Consider the following 27,906-nt stretch of genomic DNA (forward strand, 5'->3'; position numbering starts at 1 on the left):
ATATATGTAATAAATATACACAGTACACACCCATATATTATGTAAGCAAAAACTTTTATTTTGGATGTGATTAATCACGATTAATCATTTGACAGCACTAATTAAAATAAAGTCTTACCTGTAAGTTTATGAGATAGGAAAATTTTATTATTATTTATTTTATTTTTTTGGATAAGTGCTATTTATTGATAAATTTGTTGTTTATTTTGCAGACATGACATAGTTTCATTATACACCACATTTCATTAACTCATTTAATTCGAAATATACACACACAAGCACACACACACACATAGAGATCAGTGAACTGGGTGAAATGGTTATTTTGGAGATGGAACTTTTTTTTTTTTCCTGGAAGTCTATGAGAAACAGTGTGTGTTGATCTTTGTGTCACTTTGAGGCCTTTTTTGCGTAAATCAGAGAAACCAAATGGGATGGTGAGCTCTGATATGTGTAAGGTGTGTGTGAGTGTGTGTGTGTGGAATGCTGCTCTGGCCTGTCTCCAGGTTGAGGGAGGATATCGTTTCCAATCCGAGAGGCTGGAAGCATTCTGGTTTGGTGAGTTTCTGAGGCGCGCACACACACACACACACACACACACACAAAGAGAGCGCGAGAGAGAAAGGAACAGGTTGCTCGGACCAGCCCAGTGAGAAAGATGCAAGATTAAACATTTCCCGGTACTAACTGCTGTAGACACAGACTGACACACACACACACACATACACACACACGCACTTTCTTTTGATCAGATTCTGAAGATTTCATATTTCTTATATATATATATATATATATATATATATATATATAGTTTTATGAAAAGTTTGTCTTTGACCTTTGGCATTACAGACTGGTTGAGTATTCCTACAGATTTTGTTCTTCCTCACAGCAGAGGAATGTGAAGATTATGTCAGTGAGAGGCAGGTACAGAGACTAGCGCTAATTACTCTCTCTCTTTCTCTCTCTCTCTCTCTCTCTCTCTTTCTTTCTCCGCCCGGTCTCCCTCCTCCTCCTCCTTGCCAGTGAAGGAGACAAGCAGGGGAACGAACAGCAGGGACAGGGAAGTGAAACAGTTTGGAGACAGAAACCAAAAGAGTAAAGAAGAGAAACTTAAAGTTTTTTCAACACTCTGGACTGTCAAGACCTGTGAGAACAGACACGATATCGGGTGAAATACAGAGAAACGGGGATGAATGTGTCTGATCTGCTGTGCCTTTGATTAATGCAACACATAGACTCTCTTTGACAGCTACTAAAAGCACAGGTAAGTTCCTACATTCTCAGGCATGTCTTTTTGTGATCCTCTCCTTCACTGTCTCATGTTTTGTCAGTTTTCCTTTCTTGTTCTCTGTGTGTCATCTTCTCACAGATGGTCCAGCGATCACGTTCTCCCCTCTGACCTTATTTATTTTCATAGAATTAAATTGACATCTCTCTCTTTCCCTCCCTCCTTTCCTCCCTCCCTTTTTCTTTCTTTTTTCCATCTTACAGTTGTAAGGTTAGAATGTCCTTGTGTTGCGAAAACTGTGTTGAAAGTTGCTCTGCGGGTCTTTTGTGTGTGTATGTGTGTTGTGTAACTGCACTCAGGGGGTGTGCTATAATTTAGTGTGTGTGAGAGAATCAGGTTTCTAACTATGAGATGGCTCAATCTAAGAGAAAAAGCAACGAATAAAAAAGATTTGAAGGCCCATTCTAGCCAACGTAAGAGTTTGCATGCTTAGTGTAATGAGTGTAGACGTGTACTTTTTTGAGAGGGGAATGGCACAACATGAACGGACAAGACACACACTTCACTTTAATGATTAATCCCCGTTTCTTAAGCAAATAATTGTTTCTAGAGCCGTAGAATCTTGCTTTTCTACCAACAATGTATAGAAATGAAGTCTTAAAACATGTAATAGGGAAGTGCTTCGGCTACAACTTTAATGTGATGTTGTCTCAAAAAAGCAGCTAGCCTACATCTGATGGAAAGGAATATCCAAAGGTAAAAATTACTCATAATGTATGTCTTAAACAAATTTATATTTTAGGGTTAGAGCTAGTTTTTTGCTCTTATAATTAACTTTATGTAAGAATAGCTAGATAACTAGGTAAACATATGTGTGGGTGGGTGTGTTTACTTAGCTGTACTTGAGGTATAATTTTGTCTACAGAAGTGAACTAAATTGTACAAAACCTATGGGCTTTTTCAATTGGAAGAAATGATTCATAAACCATTTTTTCCCCTTCTAAAATTCTAAACATTTTCTATTAGTTGTAGTAGTCAGTAGTAATATGTTTATACAAAAATTATAAAAGTCTAAGTCCCCTTTGTGAGTGCCTATGAATGGGTTATTTCGCGTAGGGGGTAAAGAGGTCAGGGGTCTTGAGAGCCGACACACTGTGACTTTGCATTGTGGGGGATGTAGTTTAAAAGAAATTAAATTAAGAACTATGGAAGAATTAACACTGAGGTGAAGTACAATGAAAAGACAACCTGTCTTTGTCTGTGCGTGTCTCAGTGGTCATGTGACTCTCTGTTGTTACTCTAAATACCGCATCTGTTAAATGTGTAGGCATGTTTATTTGGTAACAGACCTTTAGGGGCCCAGTAGTGCATACACTTGTGTGTGTACTGTATGTGTGTGTGTTGGAAATCTGATTGGCTGTGGTTCTGACTTCACCAAACCAGTTCTCTCTGCCTCCATTCAGCTGCTTATCTGATTCTCAGAAAGCAGCATATTCAGGTGCATGTGTGTTTTTGGAATTTGTATGCATTTCACTTTTATTAAATATTGAAATGATTGTAATGTTCATTTTATTTGGCCATTAAATTTCCTAAAGACATAATCATTTTTGTCTTGTGAATTGTGAGTGTAAACGTTGAGACAGAGATGCCTTGCTTGTGTTTCTGGTTTAAACTTCAGAAGCAGAAATGCTGTTAGAATTGCTGAGTTCAGTTTTTGTGAATCAGTTCAAACTTTCTGTTATAATGAATTGATTCACAACTTTAATGTTTAATGTAACATTTAACATTCATGCAAATAATGTTTGCCATAATCATGCAAATATTTTAATGTGCTATTCAAAAACGATTTTATTATAAAAATGCAAAATTTAATGAATGATGGCCTTTTTATAGCTATAGAAATATCATTCCTTAATGTCAGGGTAAAATCATTTCTTTTTTTCTTTGCTATATCGTCAAGTTCTATTCTCTAAATGTCTTTATTTAAAAAACAAAAATCTTGATCCCCACAAACTCTAAATTAAATAGAATTGTAAAGATTAGCGACATTTCTCAATTCTACATCTGTTATTGACTCAGTAGTTTTGTTTCCTCTTTGTGGGGAAACACATATTTCTTATTCATCCACCTTCAGCATTTCAGTCAGCCTTCCTTGACTTCTTGTAGACATGCTATTAGATATAAAGAAAGAAACAGAAAGAGAGCAAGACAGGTCACCTCTCTTTCTGTGTTCTTAAAGTCATATGACTGATCATGTGACCTCCTCAGCATGACTTTAACCCTGACAGACATCTGGACAAGTGTGTGCGTGCGTGTGTGTGTGTGTGTGTGTGTGTGTGTGTGTGTGTGTGTGAAACAGGATCTCCTCTCTCTCCCTTCTGCTTTTCTTCCCATCTCTCTCCCTAACACACACCAAATACCTGCACTTCACAATGAATGCATTCTTACACTGTCTCTACAGACAGACTAGAAGAGCCGTGTGTGTGTGTGTGTGTGTGTGTATGTATGTGTGTGTATGTGTGTGTGTGTGTGTGTAATCAGCATGGTTCTCCTCCAGGTACTTTGATTAATAGTGACTTAGGGGTGGAGCTCTCTTAGACCAAAGGCTTAATTTGGGATATCCCACCGTGTGCCACACACACACACACACACTAGTCTCCTTAGTGACACAAGTTCTGCATGTCTGAATCAAGTCGCTCAATTTCTCTCTGTCTTGCTAATGCTTTTATGCCGCTTCATTACACTCTTCTCTCTCTCCCCTTTCTTCTTTTCTTTGTTGTAGTGAGTAATAATATGCCTCATTCATTGAACCTAACAAACAGGACAAAATCTGCACTGGTGTGTGAATATTGTTATATAGTATGTACATCTGCTATGTGTGTGTGTGGAATGAAGGGGTAAGAGAACGAATGATCCCTCGCAGTTTGTCTTCTTTTAAATGTAACTATTTAAAATATCTCATCCTTCTTGCACTGATACTGTAGACTCAGACACTTGTTTCCAAGTACACCCTGTCCTTCCAGTAAGACCTTCAACGTTGATTTTTCAAGCAGAAAAACAAAGTAGTAAAAAATCAACCACTTTTCTCTTAATGTTAAAAAAAATACATTGCATCATTTTTTTTACATAAAGTGTTAACCTCTCAAAAATGTAATCAATGTGCAATGTTGCTTGGCCAGAAGTCGATTTGAGGCAACATTTGTAACAGAGACTGTAGTTAAAGAAATAGAAAATTCTGTCATTATTTACACACTTTCATATATTTCCAAGCCCTTAAGACTTTAATTCAGCTTTGAAACTCAAATAAGGATATTTCAATGAAACCTGAGAGATTTCAGCCCCTTCATTGAAAGTCCTTTATGCCTTTGATGCTAATGTTCATAAATATATTGTAAATGTAATCCATATGAATCATATTTTAATCCAAGTCTTCTGAAGACACATGATTGCACTATATGATTAACAGGGTTTTATTCACATATTAACATTGATCAACACATAGAGTACATCAACGGAAGCTCAAACGTGCTTGCTTGATGTTAAGGTTTGTTGTGTGTCAAGTGAGTAGTTAAACTTCTATTTCTCATGTTTGATTGTTCTTTATGTAAATATGTAAATAATGCCTATATTATTATCTGTTCATCATACAAAGCGATCATGTCTCTTTTGAAGACTTGGATTCAAAAGCCACTTATTATTATTCATATGGAATATCTATTAATTTTTTCAAATTTTGGTAGAATGGACTTTAAATGGAGGGACAGAAATCTCACAAGTTTCATTATCTTGTTTTGTGTTTCAAACAGTCTTATATGTTGGGAATGCAGAGTGATCCTCAAGTCAAACAATCTTGAGTATGTTCTACCTGAACAGAAAGTGAAATGTCTCAGACATGGCAACAAATGGGTTCAGTATAATATTCCTAGCTTCTGTTTTTTTTAAAACAAAATACAAACTGCAACTATATAGTTACACTCTAAAAATAAATGGTGCTATATAGCACAAAAGTGGTTCTTGGCTCGTAATCATAGGGGAACTACTTTTGGTGCTATTTAGCACCATATCTTTAAAGTTACTATACAGCACCTTTGTCAAATGGTGCTATGTAGAACTATAAGAGGTGCCATATTGCATTGTATTTCTTCAACAAAAATGGTGCTAAACAGCACCAACAGTGGTTCTTTGGCTCGTAAAGAACCTTTAAAGGGGCTTAACAGGTTCTTTGTATGGCAGTGGTGCTATATTGTACCTTAATCACCCCAAAGAACCGCTGAAGAACCATACAGGAGCTTAACAGTTTCTGTTTATGGTAGCGGTGCTATATAGCACCTCAGTCATGCCAAAGAACCGCTGAAGAACCACTGAAGCACCAATATTTGGTGCTATACATGTGGTTCCCCTATGATTACAAGCCAAAGAACCACTTTTAGTGCTATATAGCACCATTTGTTTTAGAGTGTATTTCAGATGGTGGAAATATATCATCTTCTCCAATCAATGCCATAATCAGTGTTGGGAAAAGTTACTTTTAAACTGATGTGTTACAATATTGTGTTACTCCATGAAAAATAACTAATTGTGTTACTTAATACTGATATTATAATAATACTAAATAATAACTTAACGAAAAAAGTTAATTAAAAAAGTAATGCATTATATTACTTTTGTGTTAATTAATAAGCCTCAGGCTGAAGGAAGTGTCTCATCCTCTGTGCCTCACTCCCAGTTTCTCCCAACACTGGGACAGGAGAGGTGTGAGTGAATAAATGAGAAAACAAAGTAACTTGTTGATTATTTGAAAAAGTACCTAAGATATTTTGTTGTAAATTTGAAAGTAATGCGTTACTTTACTAGTTACTTGAAAAAAAGTAATCTGATTATATAACTTGTGTTACTTGTAATGCATTACCCCTCAACACTGGCTGTAATACTTCAGAACTGGAGCATTGAAATATTTTGTGTTCTTTAAATCTATAATGTTTAGATCCTCTATTGGTCCAATATCTTTGTACTATGCAAAGATATTGGACCAATAAGACTTCACTGCTCTTGAAATGTGATTGTTTTAAAATCAACATATGTATTACACTTCGATATGGCTCTTCCGTGTCTGGAGTTATTTAAGGATCTTAAACAGTTGAGCCACCAACACAGTCACCATCATATGACCTTGACTAAGAGATCTACTGTAGGTCAGATGTATTACTAGCATAGAAGGTCTAGAAGAGCGCATGTCTGTTTGCGTGTTCGTGTGTGTCTTTATTCTATTCATGTATTCATGCAGTGCTGAAGTTTGAGTTAAACCTGATTTTCCAGTTACTTTTACCAGCAATGTGTGACGCAATATGTGCAAAACTAAAACACACTTTGACAGTCTATCTTTAACCCCCCCCCAACACACACACACACGTCTTCTACCAACTGTCCCTTAAGTATATATTTAATAAGTTTCATTCTTGTTTTTTTAAATACTTTGTCCCTCTTTTTCTGTAACAAGCACACTCCATCTTGAGGAAGAACAGAAGCGGAACTTGAACTCAATAAAGAACAATGTTTTAGATATGTATAATGGGTATTGATAAGGTTATAAATGCAGACTTTGCGCCCTCTCAAAGTATGTTGACTCTCTACAGAGCCTCACCCTGCTTTATGGCCTACACACAATGCATCATGTGCCCAGGTTTTATAATGTTGCTAATGATTTAAAAGATAATATCTGATGGTGCTATTTTACATCTCAAGGTTGCATTTTGAGTGAGTGGGGATAAACTTTGGAAATTAATGTGTGTACACTAGCATTGTGAGCACAGGACTGTTGTAGACAGTTGAGGGATCCATCCAACTAGTTTGCCACCCCTTTGTGTGTGTGTGTGTGTGTGTGTGTGTTTATTTTGTGTGGCTACTAAGGATTCTTCTGATCAGCCAACTGCCTCAAACAAAAATTGTTTTCCCTCTTAAGCACATCATCATTTCCTGTTTATGCACGTCCCCCATCACTCTTCTCTCATTGCCCTCCCTCATCCCTCCCCCATGTTTAGTAGTTACAACTAAATGTGTAACAAGTGACCATCATCATATGACATCTTACTGACTCTGCAGAAAAATATAATCGAGTAGTTGATAAATAACATGTCTATGAACTTTGTTTTCAAATCAATATGTGGGCTATAAAGGAAAGTGTTGCTTTTTTAGCATAATTTAAAAGGGTTAGTGAGTTTTTTTTTTTCCTGTCCCAAAAATACAGTAATACTGTCAGGGTCATATGGTTCTTCAGAAATGTGATTTAGTGCTCAAGAAACACACTTTATTATTATTAAAGTTGAAATCAGCTGAAAAGATGTGCTGCTTGATATTTCAATGGAAACCTTGATTCCTTTTTTCAGGGTTCTTTGATGAATACAGAGTGCAGCATTAATTTGAAACAGAAATGACATTATAAATGTCTTTTTACATCAGTTTAATGTATCCGTGTTGAATAAAAGTGTTAATTTCTTTCAAAAATAAATAAATAAACAAAACTTACAGTCCCCTAACTTTTGAATGGCAGTGTACACTCACACATTTTTATTTTATTTTATTTTATTTTTTTACACCAACCATTATGGTAAACAAAAAAAGTGTATTCTGACTAAAAATAAAAAAGTGTTTTTATGTATATAAATAAATAACACACAAAAGAATGTATAGAAATGTATCATGTTTTGCAGTTTTGTTGGAGGGGTCTTAAAAGGGTTAAATATATTTTTCCCCTTACATTTTATATATATATATATATATATATATATATATATATATATATATAATTTTTTTTTTTTTTTTTTTTTTTTAATGACCAGTTTTGGTTGTCTCAGTTTCTGTATACTGTTTCACTTCAGCACACACTCCCTTCTGCGAATCAGTGATTTCCACCTTATCAAAGTAACTAAAGCAACATAAAACACACTGTAACGTGTAAGTACCTGTTTCTTAGGAACAGGAATGAGAAGATTTCACAGTCCTTTCCAGATTTGAATGTGCATGAGGGCCGCTGAGCTTCAAACTGTTTGTCTTGAAATGTTTTTGAATGCAGGAATTCAGGAAATTGATTTCAGGTTAGACTGAATAGTTTTTAGTCAGTTGCCACCTGTAATGAACTTTTGCTCAGTCAATGGACAACCTCATTCACAGCTCACCGCACACAGTCACGCTCCCGCACAGACGTCTCGTTTGCTCCCAGAAAAACGGGAGAGAAGGGTTCTTGGGCGTGACAAGGAAAAGGAAGGAAGAAAGAAAGAAATATAGGAGAGAGGTGTAGGAGGGGGCACCTTTGCTCTGCCCCACCCCTCACATGCACTGAGTAAACACTCTTTTACCAACTGCACCTCCAATCTCACACTCCGCTTCTCTACCCCACAGACTGTGTGTATGTGAGACTGAGAGATTGACCGAGAGAGAGAAGAGGGTATCTGCTGACGCCAGACAGACCGAAGGCCTGAGAGTGTGTGTGTGTGACTGTGTGAGTGAAACACACACCAGCTACACTGCCACTCGGACACACATTCATTCACCTGAAAAGGCAGGTAATGTCTGTTTCTTCGTTGTGTGACTGTGACTGCAGGGATTCTGAAGTATGTGTGTTTTTTCTGCTTGTTTAGTTCTGGCTGAGGCCTTATTTATATGATTGGTGTTTACTTGTGTGTTCTTTTCAAGATTCAAGATTCAAGATTTTTATTTGTCACATACACAATTATACAGGGTATAACCAGCAGTGAAATGTAGGTACTTTTTTGAGTGGCAATGTTGTAATGACCTTTTATGACCTTCAGGGGAACTTAAAAAAATAATCTGTTTGCTGTATGGTAAGGATGTTGAAATATAAATGTACTGATGGAATATAAATAGCATCTTTGATTATTTGACCAGCAGCATTGTGTGTTTATGCAAGTGAGCGTAAAATAGAGTAAAATGTAATTTTGTGTCACAGTTCACTGCGTTGGTTGTTGGTCTTTGGACTCGACTTCTTCAGCCTTATGTTTGCTGTTAGGGTGGGCCCAGATCTGCGCGTGTTACTGTTATCAGAAAGGTTCCCGTATTTCTCCAGTCAGTGGTAGATATCTTTATTCTCCGTGTGCAGATTTCTCACTGAACAATCATCAGGAGAAAGTGATGAGACATCAGTGATGTGCTTACTTGAGGCATTTTTGAGCAGATCATCAGCTGTGTGTGTCTGTATCAGCGGATTGTGTTTGATCAGGCCTCGTCACATTGTGTTGCAGTAAGTAGATTAACTTCAGGAGTGAAGACTCCAAGATAAGAAACCAAGATGTCATCAGCATTTGTGGTTCATCTCAATGCTCTAATGTGTGCAGTGTAGTTACTATGGTAAAAAGAATTGAAGTGCTTTAGGTTATGGGCAGATGTGTGTGCGTTTGTAATTTGTCCACTCAATATGTGTGTGCATGCAAAAATGCTTAATATGCGGTGTTGTGTTTGACTGTGTAAACCTTAATCATTTTTAATGTTTTACATCCTTTTTCCTGTTTTGTTTTTGATTCTTAGCAGTGTTAATTAAAACTATTGAAATTGAAATAACTTAAATAAGATAAAATATAAATATTAGGTAAAAATAAAAACTAGAAATGTACCCTTAGAAACTAATTGAAATAAAATACGTTTAGCAGTGTTACCTAAAAATAAAACTGATAAACATTGTTTTCATTGATTGAAATAAAGCGGAAATGAAATAAAACATAAATATTAGGTACAAAAAAACTTAAATACTTTTAAAAGTAAAAATGAGAAATGTTGCCTTTGTAACTAATTGAAATATAAAAGGTTTAAGTATAAGTATGAACATTTCTAAAACTAAAATTTAAACAAAATAAACTAAAAGCTGAATAGCGATATAAAGAAAATCTAAAATTACAATTATCAAAATTATCAAAATATTAATGAATATTACAAGAGTATATATTAATACTAAAATAACACTGATTGTTTGGGTTATTTAACGCTTGTTTTTGTCAAGTTTCATGAGGACAAAATCATTGTGTGCGTTTTATATGAATGACTGGATAAATGTTTTACTGTAGCATGTTTTCATAGGGAATTGAAACTGAGGATTACAGGAATTGAGAATGGTGTTGTGTGTATGATGGTCACCATGTCCACACGTCTCTCAGTCTGTCTGACATTGTTTCACGCCAGTGTTCTGTTTTAAGAAACTGTAATGTGTTCTTTATGTAATATCGTCAAGTCATCTGCAATATTTACAGGACCATATACAGACCTTTCAATATTGAGTTTTCTTGTAACTTTGATAGTTCTCAGTGCTTATTCTTGTTATATTCCTATTCTCACCACTGAATACAAGAACTTTTTTTTACATCACAGTCATGAAAATCTAATTTTTGTTCTTGACAGCTTTCAAGAGATTCACTCATATATTTTCTAATTTCTGCCACTTTCAGTATTCATATCGATTGTTGTTGACAAATAGATGCATAAGCTGTTCGGATCACATCATTAAGTACACAAAGTTCCTGTGAACAGTCAGTGGGAATAAGATTTATTTCCTAAAGTAAGTCTATGCTCACATATTTGTTTTGGCCAATATTTGGCCTCTTTGGCTGATTAACAGAAGTTGTAGTTTCCTCTTGTGCCACTTTCAAAATCAACCAGCAGCTTTTTCACTGGATAATCTGTTTAAAATGAAAGCTGAATTTAGTCAACTTTAAGTAAGTGCTAAACTCTAGATACTGACCATTGGTAACCGAAAACTTCTATATAGAGAATCGAGAGTGTGTTAAATTAAAAAGAATTGTGGAGCCTCGTTTAGAGAGACTTAATGTTAATGATCTGCACAGTGATTATGAAGTGTCACAAAGGTCAATGTTTGTCAGAGATGAGGTTTAATAATTATAGGACACCATTATAGAGTTTTTGCTTAGTCACTGAGAAGAACACAAGGGTCTGCACTTTTCGGTTCATCATGTGAGTGGTTTTTTAAAATGACAGATTTTAAGAGTCTCTTCAGCAATAAACATTAACCCACCAGATTATTTGTTGGCCATGGCAACAAACTTTGACTCTTAACGCACTGGTCACCTTATATGAATGCTGAGTGTAAATGGAGTTAATCTAAACCTTGCTGACACACCAAGATTCAGAACAGTAAAAAACACACAAAAACTCTCTCACCCATGTCTTTTAGCCACCTTTTACCCTTGAGAGTCTTTAATGACACTCAGGCCAGCAGAGCTTTTGTGCATATGTGAGGGCTTTTCTTCTCTCTTGGTTGCTCTATAGGGTGTATATTGTTTGAAGAGTCCTTGACATGACTAAAGAGATGCCCAGTATCTACACGTAAACAAACAGACAGACACATATGGGTCAATGACATGATGTGGTCATCTGACTCATCTATTCATTTATTCAAAAATACATAAAAATGCTAGGCATGCATGCAAAAACTTAAATATGAATCTTCTATGATAACCATGTATTTAATCCATAAGCAAAAACTTATTTTGATATTTTTGCAGGCATGAAGTCAAAAATATCAGGGTGAAACAACTGCCCTGATAACATTATAGAATTTTTTTTTTTTTTTAAATCATATAATTACAAAAACTGCTACACAGCTTATTAATATTTGAAACATGCAGGGAACATAAAACAGGAAATTATATATAATACATTAGTTAACTCCTTTGATATTTTTGGGGGTATAAAGTCAAAAATGACTTTTGCATAATTTTTTACTATTTCATATAGGGGAAAACCATGAATTTACAAAAACTGCTACACTGCTTATTAATATTTGAAAAACTTTTGTCTGTTAAATCAAAGTTGTTTGCTGCGACCAACATGCAAAACATGCAGGGAACATACAACAGGAAATTACATATATTTTACAATTTATTAAATAAAACAGCAAATTATATATAATTTCTTAATTATAGATAAAAACACTGCACATATTTTTTTTTATATAAAGGCAAGTTTAGTTCAGGTTGTAAAATTTGATGTGGTGCAATTTGTAAAGAAAATGTTTAACATTTTTAAAAACATTTTAGGAAGTCATTATTTAGATTTGTACACTCACATGTATTTAATGTGTAAGAAATATGTTACTTTACACTTGGTTATCAAATTGAAACTTTTCTTTAAAAAATGGAAAGTTTTTCAAAACTTTTGTTTTATTTTTTTTTACCTTTTTCTTTATCATGGACGCTCTTATTTGTCATCAACTTGAATGCCTCTTCATTTTCTGTTGTGAGAGAGTGTTTATTTGCACTTTTAAGAATGTATCTTGCAACCAGGCCAAAATCACAACCTCGTCGTTAATTCACACCATAGCTGCATTACAGCAATACTACAATCTTTTCAAACTGGAGTACAAATACATGTATTTGTATTTGGTTGTTACATGCAAGCAAAGAAAAGACAATGTCAGCGCTGATCCATTTTCCAAGCCACAGTGACCCAGCTCTGTACAGCAGGTGTGTGTGTTTGCTGTCAGTACAGTACTCTGGGAGGCCAGCGTGTGTATTGTTCTACCCTTCTACATTTCACTCTTTTCTTTCGCTGAGATCGAAGGAGTTTCACCCAAGAGATACTAATTCATCTGTCTGCATACAAAAGCCTTGTGTGTGTTCCTGTGTACCTGTGTGTGTGAGTTTATATGTGCTGATTGTCAAATATTGTCCTGTGTGTTAAAGAAGTCAAAGATCAGATACTTCTGTCAATCAGTATCTTAGATAATATAAAACCATTGTGATCGCACACACAAAACCTCACACTTTCCAAGAATTATCCTCCTTCATTAACACACTTCAATCCATAAACTCATGTATTTCTATCACTTGTTAATTAGTAACAAGTGATTTATTTAATAACTTGAGTCCAAATTAACACACACTCTTGGAAGACAGTATTTATTGATCTTTGTTAATGCTGGTTAATACAAATATAACTGTTCGTTGTTAATTCATGTTAGCTCAGGTGTATTAAATAATATTAACAGATCCATCTTTTGATTTTAATAATGTATTACACTGAAAATTCTAACATGTGCAGTTTCGATTGTCTTATTTAATTATTACATATGATGTTTAATAATCTTACTTAAGGTTAAATAGTAAGATATGAATTCAATAAAAAAAAACGTTATATTGTTCTTTAATACTAAATACCATCTTACTCTCAAGATTGGTTTAATCTTCCATTTTTAGCTATGGAGACTTAAAAATTGCAATCGCTTTCCACATTTTTTGAGTAAAGTTAGTTAGTAAAGTAAAGTTAACGTATTTTGTAGTAACTCGTATAAGGCACTTAACACAAGTTTGAATTTCTCAAATGTTGAAATTAACATGAACTAAGATTGTAATGTTTTATAAATGTAGTTAACTAATGTAAACAAATGCAATATTTATTGTTAAGTGTTAATGTTGTTTTGCATTTTTATTTTGTTTGAAAAAGGTTAGAATATTTTAAGAATGAAGATTTTCAGAAGAGTTTGTGTGAGAATGTCTATTTTGTTGAAATGAGTTGCACTGTTTGTGTGTGTGTGTGTGTGTGTGTGTGTGTGTAGCTAGTGATTTGTGTTGGTTAATCATCCACCTGCTGCTGCCTCAGGTTTCCTTGCACCAAGTACACACGCACACATAGACTTATAAAGGTCAACCATTGCCAGGCAGGTACAATGAGATATAGAACCTGATGTTGGCTGGAAAATGAATAATCTTTTTCCACCCTCTCCATCGTGCATTTTCTCTGTCTTGCCACTGATTTTCACTTCCTGCTGTTTTCTGTATATCTGTACGGAACAAGGAAACTTCCAAAACATCTCACTTCCAGAAACACAGGAGGGCCTAAAAAATGCTTCTCAAGTCTTTGTTATCCCCAGTGATTTAACTTAATATTAACTGTCAATCAATAGGCTATTAATTACATTTATTACAATAATTTTTAGTAATTACAATAATTAATTACTTCCTTGTGATTAATTAATAATTTATTCATCACAATTAATTAACATCGCCTCACGTTTTGTATTGCCCCCTACATAGCTCTATAGGAGGCATTATTTGCGTTTTTTATCGCGCTTTTTTTGTCATAATTAATCGCACGAAAATGACACCTCAACTTAATTTTGCTCCTCTTGCTGAGTCACATTTCTTTCTCTCTTTGCTTGTTCAGTTTCTGGCAGAGATCCATCATTTCTTCTCTCTCGACCTCTCCTTCCTCCAGAATTCTGCTGAATCGTCTTTCATTGTCATTCGTCCACTTCCATCGACCCCACTTCCACCAAGAGACTATCCCCAATTTAATATGACAAGCAGTAGTTCATTTTAGAGGAAGTCTTTTTTATTTTTATTTTTTTTGGAGTAGTAGTAAATGCCCATTATTCAAATTCATGACATTTGTTTTTGTACTATTATTTAAGTTTTATTAAATTAACATTTTAAATTCCGGCTCTATTAGCTGTTTTTGCCAGACTTTTGCATAAGTGAATATAGAAACGCTACATCCACAGATGATTTAAATATCTCTTATTGGTTGGTCTGCCTGGTCCTCATGGATTTTGATTAGTCAGTCTGCTTTTCTTCCTGTTTCAGCTTGGCCTTGAGCCACACATGTACTGATTTTCAGTATATGTGTGTGTAAGCGTGTGAATGAGGAAGTGTTTGTGGATGTGTGTGAGAGAGCTTTGGTTTAGTACTGCTGAGTTGCCTGTTATTCCAACCTCACTGTCACAGTCACATGCTCCTTCAGCGAGCCTCTTAGAACTCATCATGAAAACACCAGGTACCAACTTAAGCACGGTGGGTGTTGTAGTTGTTCATTTGTTTGAACTTTATTCCTTAATAATTAATAACTTTTACACCTTGTTACTTTTGTCCTTTTAGTTGTGTTTGCTTGCATTTTTGTGTCTGTGTGAGTTATGTGAACATTGTGGGCTCCGGGATAAGCTGTGTGTCTGTGTGGGTCAGCATGCTCTGCATGTGTAACCATGGTTTCATTGCTAAGCAACCTAACTACCTTACCCTCTAAGCAGGCATCAAGGTCCGGCTAACTGCTAAATTACTGACTTGAGCCAACGAACAGCAAAACTGTGAATATATGTATACTGTAATATTTTATTAGTAAATAATTACTAACAAACACACTAATTCCCAACAAAACCATGGTTTCTTTATGTCAAACAAGATTTCTTTGTCAAAGATTTAGCTTCCATGCATCTGTGTTCTGATTATGGAAATTCCTAGACTGTAGGATTTAAGCATTTTGGAGATTTTTTCCATGCTAGAGAATGTAGACGTGGCTTAGTGGTGTTTATTAGGCAGCTTTAGGTGTAGAAGAGGATTTACGATTTGTCAGTGTGTGTGTCTTAGAGAAAATAGGACTTATAATTTATTTATAATTTTATCTATCTATCTATCTATCTATCTATCTATCTATCTATCTATCTATCTATCTATCTATCTATCTGTCTATCTGTCTATCTATCTATCTGTCTATCTGTCTATCTGTCTGTCTGTCTGTCTGTCTGTCTGTCTGTCTGTCTGTCTGTCTGTCTGTCTGGATGAAATTTAATATTAAATGATACTATTAAATTGTATTAAATTGTTGCTTATTGCCTTCATGTTTACATTTAGATTAGCTTTACCATCATCTAAAGCTCACTTAAACTTTAAAACACTTAAAACAACTTAATAACACTGTTAACTGTAATCTTTAGCAAATCTCAAAATTAATGTCAGCTTTTCATACTGTACATTATAATGTAAATTCACTAGTTGCATTCAAAATAATTGATTTTATTTTTTAGTAATTTATTTTTAATTCATTTAGACTATTTTAATACTATCCAATTAACCATAAGATGAAAATAATATTATTAGCCAAAATTTTAATATTGGTACATGCCTAGTTGATATCAGGAACTGGGATGGAAATGATTGAAATTGTATTCTTTATAGATTTATTAGCTAATTATGTGGTGATGCTTATAGTTTGTTTTCAATACAAATAATATCTACATACTGACCAGAATAATTATTTTGTCTCTTTTTAGACTCCAATCCTGATTGGATGCTTATCTCAGAATGACAGCAGAAGACTCCGCCTCTGCCGTTGCTATGAGTAACCCTAGCCCTTCCTCCTCTTCTATGTCCTCCTCTGGGCATCCGCAGCATCACAGTGCCATCCCAGAGGGAGTGGCTGGGGCCCCCAATGAAGCTGCTCTTGTGGCCCTGATGGAGCAATCAGGCTATGGTATGGTGCAAGAAAATGGACAACGCAAATATGGGCCACCACCTGGTTGGCAAGGCACCTCCCCTCCACGTGGCTGCGAAATCTTTGTGGGTAAAATCCCACGTGACGTTTACGAGGATGAGCTGGTGCCGGTATTTGAGACTGTTGGACGGATCTACGAGATGCGCCTAATGATGGATTTTGATGGGAAGAACCGTGGTTACGCATTTGTCATGTACACGCAAAAGCATGAGGCTAAGCGAGCAGTTCGTGAACTCAATAACTTCGAAATTCGTCCAGGAAGGTTGCTAGGTGTGTGCTCTAGTGTAGATAACTGCCGCCTCTTCATTGGTGGAATCCCAAAAACCAAGAAACGTGAAGAGATCCTGGAGGAAGTTTCCAAGGTGACAGAGGGGGTGCTGGATGTGATTGTGTACGCGAGTGCTGCGGATAAGATGAAGAACCGTGGCTTTGCCTTTGTAGAGTATGATTCTCACCGTGCTGCTGCTATGGCCAGAAGAAAGCTCATGCCAGGACGAATTCAGGTTAACACCATTTTCCACTGAAACTTTTCACTTCATTATATACTTACAAAAGGAGAATTTTTTGAAAACTCTTCCCACAGCTATATTCCATACAACAGAAGTGACAGACCACATCTACTTAGCTCAAAAATACTATTAAAAGGACAAAATACACTATAAAATAATTCTAAAAGTATTCTATAAGACTCATGTACTGTATTATTCCACATCTTCTGAAGTCAGATGATAAATTTGCATGAGGAATAGACCAAAATGTAATGATTTCTTTTTCACTAGTAATTCTCTTATCCATTGAGCTGTTAACTTAGGACCGAATCAGCGAGTCAGTGAGTTGAGACTTGGGAAGTGGATCAGTTAAATTCAAGAACAAAGAATTCTTTCAAGATTTTCAAAGAACGCTTGTTTGCAAGCAACGCTGACAGATTAAATAGCAAATGGGAATGATCAGATTTATAGTTCAATGATTCACTGCTTCAGTTCACTCATAAACTTACTAATTTAATGAGTGAGTGAGTTGAGACTAGAGAACTAGATCGGTCAGATACATGAACAAATCTTTCCTTCAAGAAGATTCTTTTCAAAAATGGTTTGCTTGAAATTTAAGCTTACTAATTTAATAACAAATAGGACTGATCCGGTTTAGAGTTCACTGACTCAATCCTTCATTGATTGACTGTTTCAATGATCCCATCACAGCAGTTTACAACTTGCTTAAAGGGAAGATTTTGATTGGATCGCTCTTATGGTGCTTTTATCATTTTTATTTGTGCTTTTTGAAGCTTTTACAGATATAGTATTGTTGCATTGAAAAACAGTTGTGCAAAGATTTTTATAGAAAAATATAACAGCACAGGGGTTTGAAATTATATGAGGGTAAATAAATAATGAGAATTTTCATTTTGAGCTGAACTGTTCCTTTATCTATGATATTTAGTGAATACACCTGCCTTACTTGAAACTGGTTGTGTGTATATCTCTTTCTCTATGTATACAGCTCTGGGGTCACCAGATTGCAGTTGACTGGGCAGAACCTGAGATTGACGTTGATGAGGACGTGATGGAAACAGTTAAGATTCTGTATGTGCGCAACCTGATGATAGAGACCAGTGAAGATACTCTACGCCAAACCTTCAACCAGTTCAACCCTGGCTGTGTGGAACGTGTCAAAAAAATCCGAGACTACGCCTTTGTTCACTTCGCCGGTCGAGAAGATGCGGTGGTAGCAATGGACAACCTGAACGGCACAGAGATCGAAGGTTCCCGCATCGAAGTGACCCTGGCCAAGCCTGTGGATAAGGAGCAGTACACCCGCTATCAGAAAGCATCGAAGGGAACGGCGGCTGCGACAACTACTGACAACAGCCAACAAAGTTTTGTGTATCAGTGTGACCCATATACACTCGCTTATTACGGCTATCCCTACAGCACACTCATTGGACCCAACAGAGACTACTTCATCAAAGGTTGGACACCTCATTTTTTTCTTTTTACCCTCTAAGATCAAAATGAACAGTGGGGAGAGTGTGATTGTTAATAAAAAAAAGATCCTATATGTGCTTTATATACTCAAGAAATGCAATACCCTTTGATAAAATCAGAATTACCTGAAAATATTGGTAACTATTGATTTTTCTTGATGACCTTGAGTATAATACAGTTAAACATATTCACACAAGTAATCAGACTTGATCTGTACAAACAAATGTAGGGGATGAATTACAATAAATGTTAAAATTGTGTCTTCTTTAACCCAGAACTTTCATATGACTACCACCTTTAAAACAGTGGTTCTCAACTGGTGAAAAAAAAAATGCTAAAAATCTTGAAAATCAAAACCCATGAGCTACACAAGGTAAAATATGACCCATTCAGGGGGTGTAAGGGGTGCTATAATTGCACTTCATTACCAGTTACACTGAAGCCAAGCCAAATGTACTTTTTAACACGTATGTACAACTAAAAGGGGAAAATTGTACTTTCATCAAGTATATTATGTCTCAATAGAGTACTTTAAAATATAATGAAGATAAAAATGGTTTGGTTGGAAATAAATGTTCATTTGCTTAAATTTGAAGAGACATTTAGAAACCAAAATCACATTTCCTATTCAGCCTTGTCATGTTAATAATTTTGCATATTAGTTCATGGTAATTTTAAAGATTTTTAATTTTGAGGAAATAAACAGTTTTGGTACTGTGGATGCTACTTGGTATCTAATATAAAATCCAGAAACAACACCATTTGAGAACAGCCGTTTTAAAAGATGCATCCCCAAACAAGAAGCTCTGCCCTGTTTGTTGCTAATCACATTTCTAGTATGGCCACTAGATGGCATGCACTTTGAGATTGTTTTGGGCTGAAGAGCTGAGATCCTCAAAATGTATGATACTGAAACTAATGATGGTGGGAATCCGGTATTATCACATTTCCTAACCCATAATCATCAATTACAAATGCTTGTGGTTTTGGGTTGGGTTTGTAACAACTGAGATCATTTTTCTCCTTCAAATTGAACAAAGAATTGTGATTGCGTATTCAATCTGAGACATATTTGGTCATCTACCATCTGATTAAAACAGGACTTTATCTTTACTTTTAATTTCAACTTTGCTCAAACACCACCACTCCCATCTCAAAGAATGGAGGGAAATTACAAATATCTCAAGAGGCGTTCACACTGACAGCAATTTGAATTAGAATGCCGAAGAGTGATAGTACCATACCCCTATCTCGATCACAAAGTCATCAGTGCTAGCAAACCTTTTTAGCAAATACATTTAACTAGAATAGAAAGCTGACAGAGAAAGCTAATGAATTTATTTCAATTGTGTGCTTAACGCCATGCAATGGGGTTACCAGTACTAATATACAAATGTATGTGCCTCCTTGTGGTTCTGTACCTGAACAGCACCTCCTTTCATTTGTATCTCAAGCAGGTACTGTAAGAGGTCGTGGTCGTGCTGGGGCCGTTAATAGGGCCCCAGGGCCCCGTGGCTCATACCTGGGTGGCTATTCAGCTGGCCGAGGCATTTACAGCCGCTACCATGAAGGAAAGGCCAAATTGCCGGATAAACCTTACGAGATCATGTCCAATCTAGAGCTGGCAGCTGTGAACCCAGTGGGCATCAAGCCTGGCACAAGTCAGTGTGAAATTAAACTTAAATATATAAACAATTTAACTCAGTTGTGCTTTACTCCATTCAGTGGAGGCAGAATCTAGAAACTATCAAGAAGTTTCTTGATAATTTACTTATATTATTTATTACTGAAATTGAAAATCTACTGAAATTTTACATCTAAAAATGGAAATCAAGTAAACTGGAGTTGTTAAAAAAAAATAAAGATAATTAATTAAACTATACTGCCCCTACTGGCATGGAGTGGAACACTAACGTCCTTTCTTTATGGCAGCTGTCATAGCTGCTTACCCTAGTAAGCAGGCTTTTGATTTTTATTTTATTGCTTAAATGCTTTCTTTCAGTTATACATACAATGTTCAAACAATTCTCAAAAAGTCCTCAAAATTGTATATGCCTCTAGATTAAATATTACAATGTACAGTCATCTGGATAGACTGTTATTAAATACATTAACATAAGACAGGAACTAAAACCACTTATAAAATGCTTTGAGAGTGTTTGACTTTGTTTGGGCATTGAGTTTTTAATGACTTTATTTTTTTAATAATCAGCTGCTCTGTGTCGAAACTGACTGATCTTGCAGAATTCTGATCTGAGATCTGTGAAATCCTGACTGGAGTATTTTGACGTCACTTAAACCTACTGATCCTAAATCTGAATTAACATGGGGAATGAAAAGAGTTTTTGTACATGGAAACAATGTGTGTGTGTGTGTAGTTGGCTGTGTGTGGGTGTGTTTTTTTGTCGCTAATCTTAAGCTGAGTCATACACTTGTTGTAAATGAGGACAGGTTGTGTAAGTCTCAGTCTTTCACTTCTTCCTGCATTTAACCTTTATCATTTTTGCACTTTCTGACTTATCTTCACTTACCTGAATTTCTATACTGCCTCATTTCAGATTTTAAATGTTATGTTACCTAACAATTGGTGCACACTTTACACACTTTAGTCACACAAAATATGCTATTGTGTAATGTTATAATATATAATATAGTGTATACAGTCTGCACATTTTTGCCATTGTTCTAATTGTACATATATGTTTAGTGACTCTTCCAGGCCTCAGTGCACAGTACCCTGCTGTGTTTTCTGCTGCCCCTGCAACTAAGTTAATGGAGGAAGGGAAGATGCACCCAGTGGAGCACCTGATAAATCCTTTGGCCCTCCAGCATGACCCCACAGCTGCCTCGGCCACTGCAGCAGTCATACCTGCGGTCTCCACACCACCACCTTTCCAGGTACTCACCTGCACCTGAACAGATGGGACAATTTACAGTTACTATAACACTCAGATAATTCTAACACCATGAGCTGAAAGCAAAAATTCTGTGCTGTATGGCACTTTAACAGCCAATGAAATATTATTGTACAACTATGTGGAACTTGATCAAGCCTGGAGCGTTAGTGTTTTCTTACACTTTAAGATCCAACTGATTCTGCTACCATGAGATTTGAAGTGCAGTAGCAAATATTTGAGTTAAAAAGCAGAACTGGAACAGAAATTTAAAGAAATTCTTGTAACTTCAGTAAGTGTAATTTGTAACTTGAAAAGGAAGTTGAAAAGCCTTATTTAAAAGTTTAAATAGTCTTTAATTTTATAGGCCAAAATATATCTGTGTGCCAATATATTACATTTCTTTGAACTGTAATTATAAATTCCACTTCCTCTAATTCCAGTTCAGCTTTCTATTCAATTAAAATTCCAACTCATGAATTGTAAGGAGGCCAATTCTAAAAATATGAATCCCGATGAGCATAATATCTTGCAGCCTGTAATTAAAGAATTCATCACATAAAAACGCTGTTAGTAGCCAAAAAATAAAGAGATATTGAGTTTCTAAAATATTATCAGAAAAATAATACCAATACTGACCAAAAATACACAACATCTAGTCAAAATGCTATTGTCAGAATATTGAATATCGCCAAAATATTCTGGAAATCTGTATGAATCTTGTGTTCATACGGTCATGAAAAGTAACAAAAACATTTATAGAAATTTAATTCGCCACCGGTAATATGGGGTTTTAATAAAAGTTGGCTATCTATGCAGTAAAGATATGATTTTATTTTATTATTATTATTTTTTAAATCGGTGCTACATGACTAGAGAAAACAGAAAAAAAGCAATGTGCTGAAAAAGGTAGGACAATTTCGACACTCGTAATGCACTGGGCTTGATCAAACTATCAGTGAGTGGGGATACAAAAATTCCTCAGTATGATCTGTAGTTTTCACAAAAGCCAAGTTTGCATCATATGTTGAACTTTTGCTGACAAATAACCTCGATCTTGGTGCAGATAACAGAAAAATACAGTAATACACAGTTAATTTACTGTATACTATCGACATTGTAAAAATACAAAGCTGGTTGAAAATGTGCAAACTTACCCTTTATTATGCAAATGTGTTTGCTGTGGAGGGAAATTGCACCAGGTTTTATTTAAGCGGTAAACAGAAAATGACAACCCCTCCGTTCACATACAGTATTCTGTTTGGGACCATTGAGCTTTCACTCTAGGCTGCACTACCCAGCATTACAGTGTGGAAGTAAAATCCAAGCGACCCTCTATCATGGTCGTTGTCAAAAACACTTTATTTATCGTAGCTTTATGGTGTCTAGTTACGGATACAGTGTAACAATCTATTTCTTTATCTCACAGGGCCGTCCTATAACTCCCATCTACGCTATGGCTCATAATATGCAGAGGATTCCGGCTACAGCTGCCAGTCTGTATGGAGCCGGTTACATGCCTTTCGCCACCCACGCCAACACCGCCACGCTGGCAGCGCTGCAGAAGAACGCTGCTATGGCAGCCGCCGCAACCTATGGAGGGTACGCTGGGTATATGCCTCAGGCCTTCCCTGCTGCTGCCACTTTCCAGATGCCCATTCATGATGTATACCAGACCTACTGAGACACCCACAGCATCAATCACAGTGACTTACAATTACACACACTGCGTCGCCACAGGCCGTCAGACATTTACACAATATCTATGAGGTCTGCTGGTTAATTGAACCACGCAGAGTGAAACTGACATACAACAAACCTAACACATTCTGACTCGTGTGAAGCTCCCTGGAAGCTTTTAGATTAGATGCTGGCAGCAAGGATGTAGATTTCTGCTAAATTTATTCACAACTTCATCAGCCCCTCTGGCCCACATTTATTAATCCAGACGTATGACCTAGACCAAAACCACTTTTATATGCTACTGATTAACTTACCAAGACAGGTAGACTTTTGTGTTCTAAGTTATGGACTCAAACCCTGCAATGTGACCAGAACCTCAACTATTTTCCCTTTAGATCAATAGGAAGCAGTCTGTCAGTTTGACAACACTTGCTGATTTCCAAAGCCATCACACGACTGAATGAATGACAACTCACACCTGTTCTCGCATGTTCATTTGGATATTTTATCATTCTGCAGAGGTCTTGTAGATTAGCTGAGCACCAGTAGACCTAGAGCTGTGGACTGACTCCGAGTGATATGTTCATATGAAGTCATTCAAAATAAGACTCGCAGAAGAAGCACACCTACTGACATATCACCATCTTCCCCACACACTCCAGCTGAGAATCGTGAGCCAGAGCGTTCCTAACGCAACACATACTCCTAAAACCGCTCCTCTGCATTCACGACCACAAGAATACTGAAGGAACGTTGTTGTATTTGTATGCTTTAGAGCATTTACTCTTGTTTTATGAAGAAAAACTGTCAAATGAACAAACCACTGCTGAGCAGGAACTTCAACAACCATAGAAGTAGATTGAAAGTGTTTCATGAAAATGCTGTATTTTGAGTTTATAACGTATACTTGCGAAATGTGTTGAAGACGTCGGAATCTTCCGTCCACTGGGTTTCCTGCTCGCGAGTCTATATTCAAATACCTGCATTCGTTTTTCCGCCTTAGTTGTTTATTTTCTTATGCATTTTTATATTTAGATTATTTTAAGATTGTACTGTTTAGTTGGTTTGAAGATGTTTTTATTGTCTAGAGGATATTTTCTTCTCTAAACTGGAAGATAGACAAACACTGTTTTCATTCACATTCTCAGAGGCAATGTGTTTAAAAAAAAAAGAAAACTGGAAAAAGAGAAGTTTTTCATTCAGTCGGATATATGCTGGATAACATTTGTTCCCCATTAAAGGGATAGTCCACCCAAAAATGAAATTACATATCTTTCCAAACCTGTATAACTTACGTTCTTTGGTGGAACATGAAAGATGATATTTTGAGATAGCCCTATATCTTTTTTTCTCTCTCTCCATGCAGTGGAAGTCAATGGTAACTAAAACGTTTAGGTTACCAAAATCTACTTTTGTGTTCTACAAAAGAAAGAAAGTCATTCAGGTTTGGAATGACATGAATAAATTATTTTCAATGATTTTCAGCATTTTCATTTTTGGGTAAACTATCCCTTTAATATGTTTTAAATGCACAAACTGGACTGACAAAAAAACAGCTGGGTTGAAGATACAGCATTATTTATGATGACTTAGTTCTTCTAACTTGTACTGGTTGTGTTAGTTGATGACCAACCCTTATTTTTCAGACCACTACTGTAATTCCCAACATCCAGTCCTGTGAAGTCTTATGTGCATCATTAGGAGAGCACAGGCTCCCTCATATCCGCTTTTGTGCCATTAATACAAATTACACCTGAAGTACTGTCCCATTTACCACTGAACCAATTATGTTCATGTTGTTTATTAACGGTCTTGAGTTGCAGACCTTGAGTTGCAGAATAAAATCAGGTTAATGGCACGATACTCTCACCCCCCCCCCCCCCCCCCCCCCCATTCCTCCTATAGATGCGCAGCAGATGGTCCATTGAGTTTTGTAGTTTTTGTTTTCTTTTGGAGTTCTAACCTTGCATTTTTGTAGATCACACTCCATATTGTGTAGCTACTGTAGTATGGTATGTGTTAGCAATGATGACTGTTCTGAGGTGCACTTAAACATTTTAGGGTGTTAGAAGTTCTTGCGTATGTATATGCTTTACAATATATTTGTGAGCAGGCACTTTTGTCTTTTTAGGGGTATTTAGATACTCCTAGAATTGGAATGAACTGGACCAAACTGAAACCAGGGAGCTCAGAGAACCTGTTAATATCCTCATTGTCTTTTCAGTGACTGCTGAATATCATATTAATGTCCTTCTGAAGACTCCTGTATGCCACCACTATGCCTTCTGTAGGACTGAGTATGTCACATGTGCCTTTATTCAGACTGCTGTCTGTCAAGTGACCTCTTAAACACTGTTTGTGATACCACAGTGCCTCTTCTGTCCTATTTTCTTTCAGAAAGTCAAGTTTTTCTTCTTTTTTGTGTGTTATACTGTTGTTTCTATGGGGGCTCTGAGTGTTAGAGTGCTGCTTTATGTTGTATTATGCTTTCATGTGTTTCATGTTCTAACAGAGTTTATGTTTTATTAAGTATAGCCTGTTTTTTTAGAAGAGACTGAGTGAAAGTTTGGGGAAAACTTCACAATGTACCAAACAAAGAATGACAATCCATGCAGTTCACATCACGTAAGCTAGAGACACATTTTTACACACTGCTGCCATCATCGAGGACACTCTCTCGGAAATGGCATAGCTGTGTTTTTTGAGAAAAGTGAACCATCCCCAGTAGTTTTTCTCTGTCTGTTATTATGAGAGAAGCAGTCAGGATATATTTAATATATACAGTACAATGTTTTTGTGTATGAAGTAAGAGGAAATGCTATAATATATTTTAAGAAGATATTTCCATCTCATTATATGTGCTTTAGAGAAGTTTAACAACAAAAACGTCTTTTTTGCCAAAGTGTTCAACTAATGCGAATGGGTGTATGTGTGGATATATAAATGTGGCTCTAAGTTGCCAGTGTGGAGTAAATACTGGCCCAAATTAATCATGCATTCATTGGCAGAACATTCTTTCTTTTGCAATCATTTCATAAACACTACATGTGTAGCGTTTTGTTCCTCCATTTTTAGACTTGTTTCTTGTTACTAAAAGACAAATGAACAAGACAAGTTGACCTCGGCAGAGGACATTTAGATAATGTAGAATGTTATTGCCAAAATATTCTTATCTCCTTTTTTTTTTTTTTTAGATCTACTTAGAACTGTTTTCTGTTTCGCATTGTATGTTTAAAGCTTTTTTGGCGTTGTATTTATAGAGGTAGTTTAATAAAGCATTTTCAAAAAGAAAAGTAAGATCTGTGCTTGTGCTTTACTCTTTCTTCTTTGCTTTCTTCTTTGCTCACCTTTTGCACAAAATAGTTTTACTAAAAATTATCAGCATTTCTTTTTAAATTAAAACACTTTAAATGGGAAATATTTTTATTTCAATCTTTTAAATTGTGTTCTTTTACTTTTGTTTTTAGAATTGTCTGTCCTGATAATTATCAGATAATGATTAGTTTAAATTTCACAAGTGATGAGGGTTGAAGATATCTTCTGATAGATAAAATGTACCAAATTGTTTTAACTCTGCTCCAGCACACTTTTCTGTAATCACTACATCTTAAGTAGATGATTCAGGTGTGTATGATAAGGTTTGGAACTGAATTTGGAATAGAACTCCGCACCCCTCAACTGCAGGTACATCTAAAAAAAATTGAATATCTTAAAAAAAGTTCATTTTTTATTTAACTTATTTCAAAAAGTGAAACTTTCATATATTTTAGATTCATTACATGTAAAGTAAAACATTTCAAAAGTTTTTTTGTTTTAATTTTGATGATTAGAGCTTACAGCTCATGAAAGTCAAAAATCAGTATCTCAAAATAGTAGAATATTTACATTTGAGTTTCAATTAATGACCATCTCTACAGTATAAATTCAGGGTATCTCTTGTTCTTTGAAACCACAATAATGGAGAAGACTGCTGACTTGGCAATGATCCAGAAGATGAACATTGACGCCCTCCACAAAGAGGGTAAGTCACAGAGGGTCATTACTGAAGGGTGTGACTGTTTACAGAGTGCTGTATCAAAGCATATTAAATACAAAGTTGACTGGAAGGACGAATTTGGGTAGGAAAAGGTGCACAAGCAACAGGGATGACCGCAAGCTTGAGAATACTGTCAAGCAAAGCTGATTCAAACACTTGGGAGAACTTCACATGGAGTGGACTGAAGCTGGAGTCAGTGCATCAAGAGTCACCACGCTCAGACGTCTTCAGGAAAAGGGCTACAGAGACAATGTCAGAAGCGTCTTACCTGGGCTGTGGAGAAAAAGAACTGGACTGTTGCTCAGTGGTCCAAAGTCCTTTTTTCAGATGAAAGTAAATTTTGCATTTCATTTGGAAATCAAGGTCCCAGAGTCTGGAGGAAGAGTGGAGAGGCACAGAATCCATGTTGCCAGTGTGAAGTTTCCACAGTCAGTGATGATTTGGGCTGCCATGTCATCTGCTGGTTGTTGGTCCACTGTGTTTTCTGAAGTCCACAGTCAACGCAGCCATCTACCAGGAAATTTTAGAGCACTTCATGCTTCCTTCTGCTGACAAGCTTTATAGAGCTGCTGATTTCATTTTCCAGCAGGACTTGGCACCTGCCCACACTGCCAAAGGTACCAAAAGCTGGTTCAATGACCATGGTGTTACTGTGCTTGATTGACCAGCAAACTCGCCTGACCTGAACCCCATAGACAATCTATGGGGTATTTTCAAGAGGAAGATGAGAGACACCAGACCCAACAATGCAGATGACCTGAAGGCCGCTGTCAAAGCAACCTGGGCTTCCATTACACCTGA

At 36.1% G+C, this 27,906-nt stretch overlaps 1 protein-coding gene across 6 annotated transcripts; it reads left to right on the forward strand.

The window, feature by feature from the left end:
- The first annotated feature begins 1,006 nt into the window (after nucleotides 1–1,006).
- rbm47 (RNA binding motif protein 47) lies at nucleotides 1,007–26,352 on the forward strand. 6 transcript variants are annotated; one of them, XM_079421451.1, is made up of 7 exons: nucleotides 1,007–1,264; nucleotides 8,624–8,783; nucleotides 16,290–17,013; nucleotides 18,008–18,476; nucleotides 19,947–20,153; nucleotides 21,200–21,390; nucleotides 22,816–26,352. In XM_079421451.1, the coding sequence occupies exons 3-7, from the start codon at nucleotides 16,321–16,323 to the stop codon at nucleotides 23,068–23,070; spliced, it is 1,815 nt and encodes a 604-aa protein (XP_079277577.1). In that variant the 5' UTR covers nucleotides 1,007–1,264; nucleotides 8,624–8,783; nucleotides 16,290–16,320; the 3' UTR covers nucleotides 23,071–26,352. The 6 variants fall into 6 exon arrangements, with proteins under 6 accessions (XP_079277577.1, XP_079277580.1, XP_079277581.1 ...); XM_079421454.1 differs by having other exon boundaries at nucleotides 1,019–1,264; nucleotides 19,950–20,153; nucleotides 22,816–24,230; XM_079421453.1 differs by having other exon boundaries at nucleotides 1,022–1,264; nucleotides 8,624–8,787; nucleotides 22,816–24,230.
- Nucleotides 26,353–27,906: the final 1,554 nt, after the last annotated feature.

This window comes from Barbus barbus, assembly GCF_936440315.1.
Source record: "Barbus barbus genome assembly, chromosome: 7".
Lineage (NCBI taxonomy): Eukaryota > Metazoa > Chordata > Actinopteri > Cypriniformes > Cyprinidae > Barbus > Barbus barbus.

Excerpts from the sequence above, each read along its gene's own strand:
- rbm47 (XM_079421451.1), top strand. The coding sequence starts at position 16,321 with ATGACAGCAGAAGACTCCGCCTCTGCCGTTGCTATGAGTAACCCTAGC. Across the intron at positions 18,477-19,946 it reads CAGAGACTACTTCATCAAAG|CAGGTACTGTAAGAGGTCGT; the intron begins GTTGGACACCTC and ends TTGTATCTCAAG. Across the intron at positions 20,154-21,199 it reads GGGCATCAAGCCTGGCACAA|TGACTCTTCCAGGCCTCAGT; the intron begins GTCAGTGTGAAA and ends ATATATGTTTAG.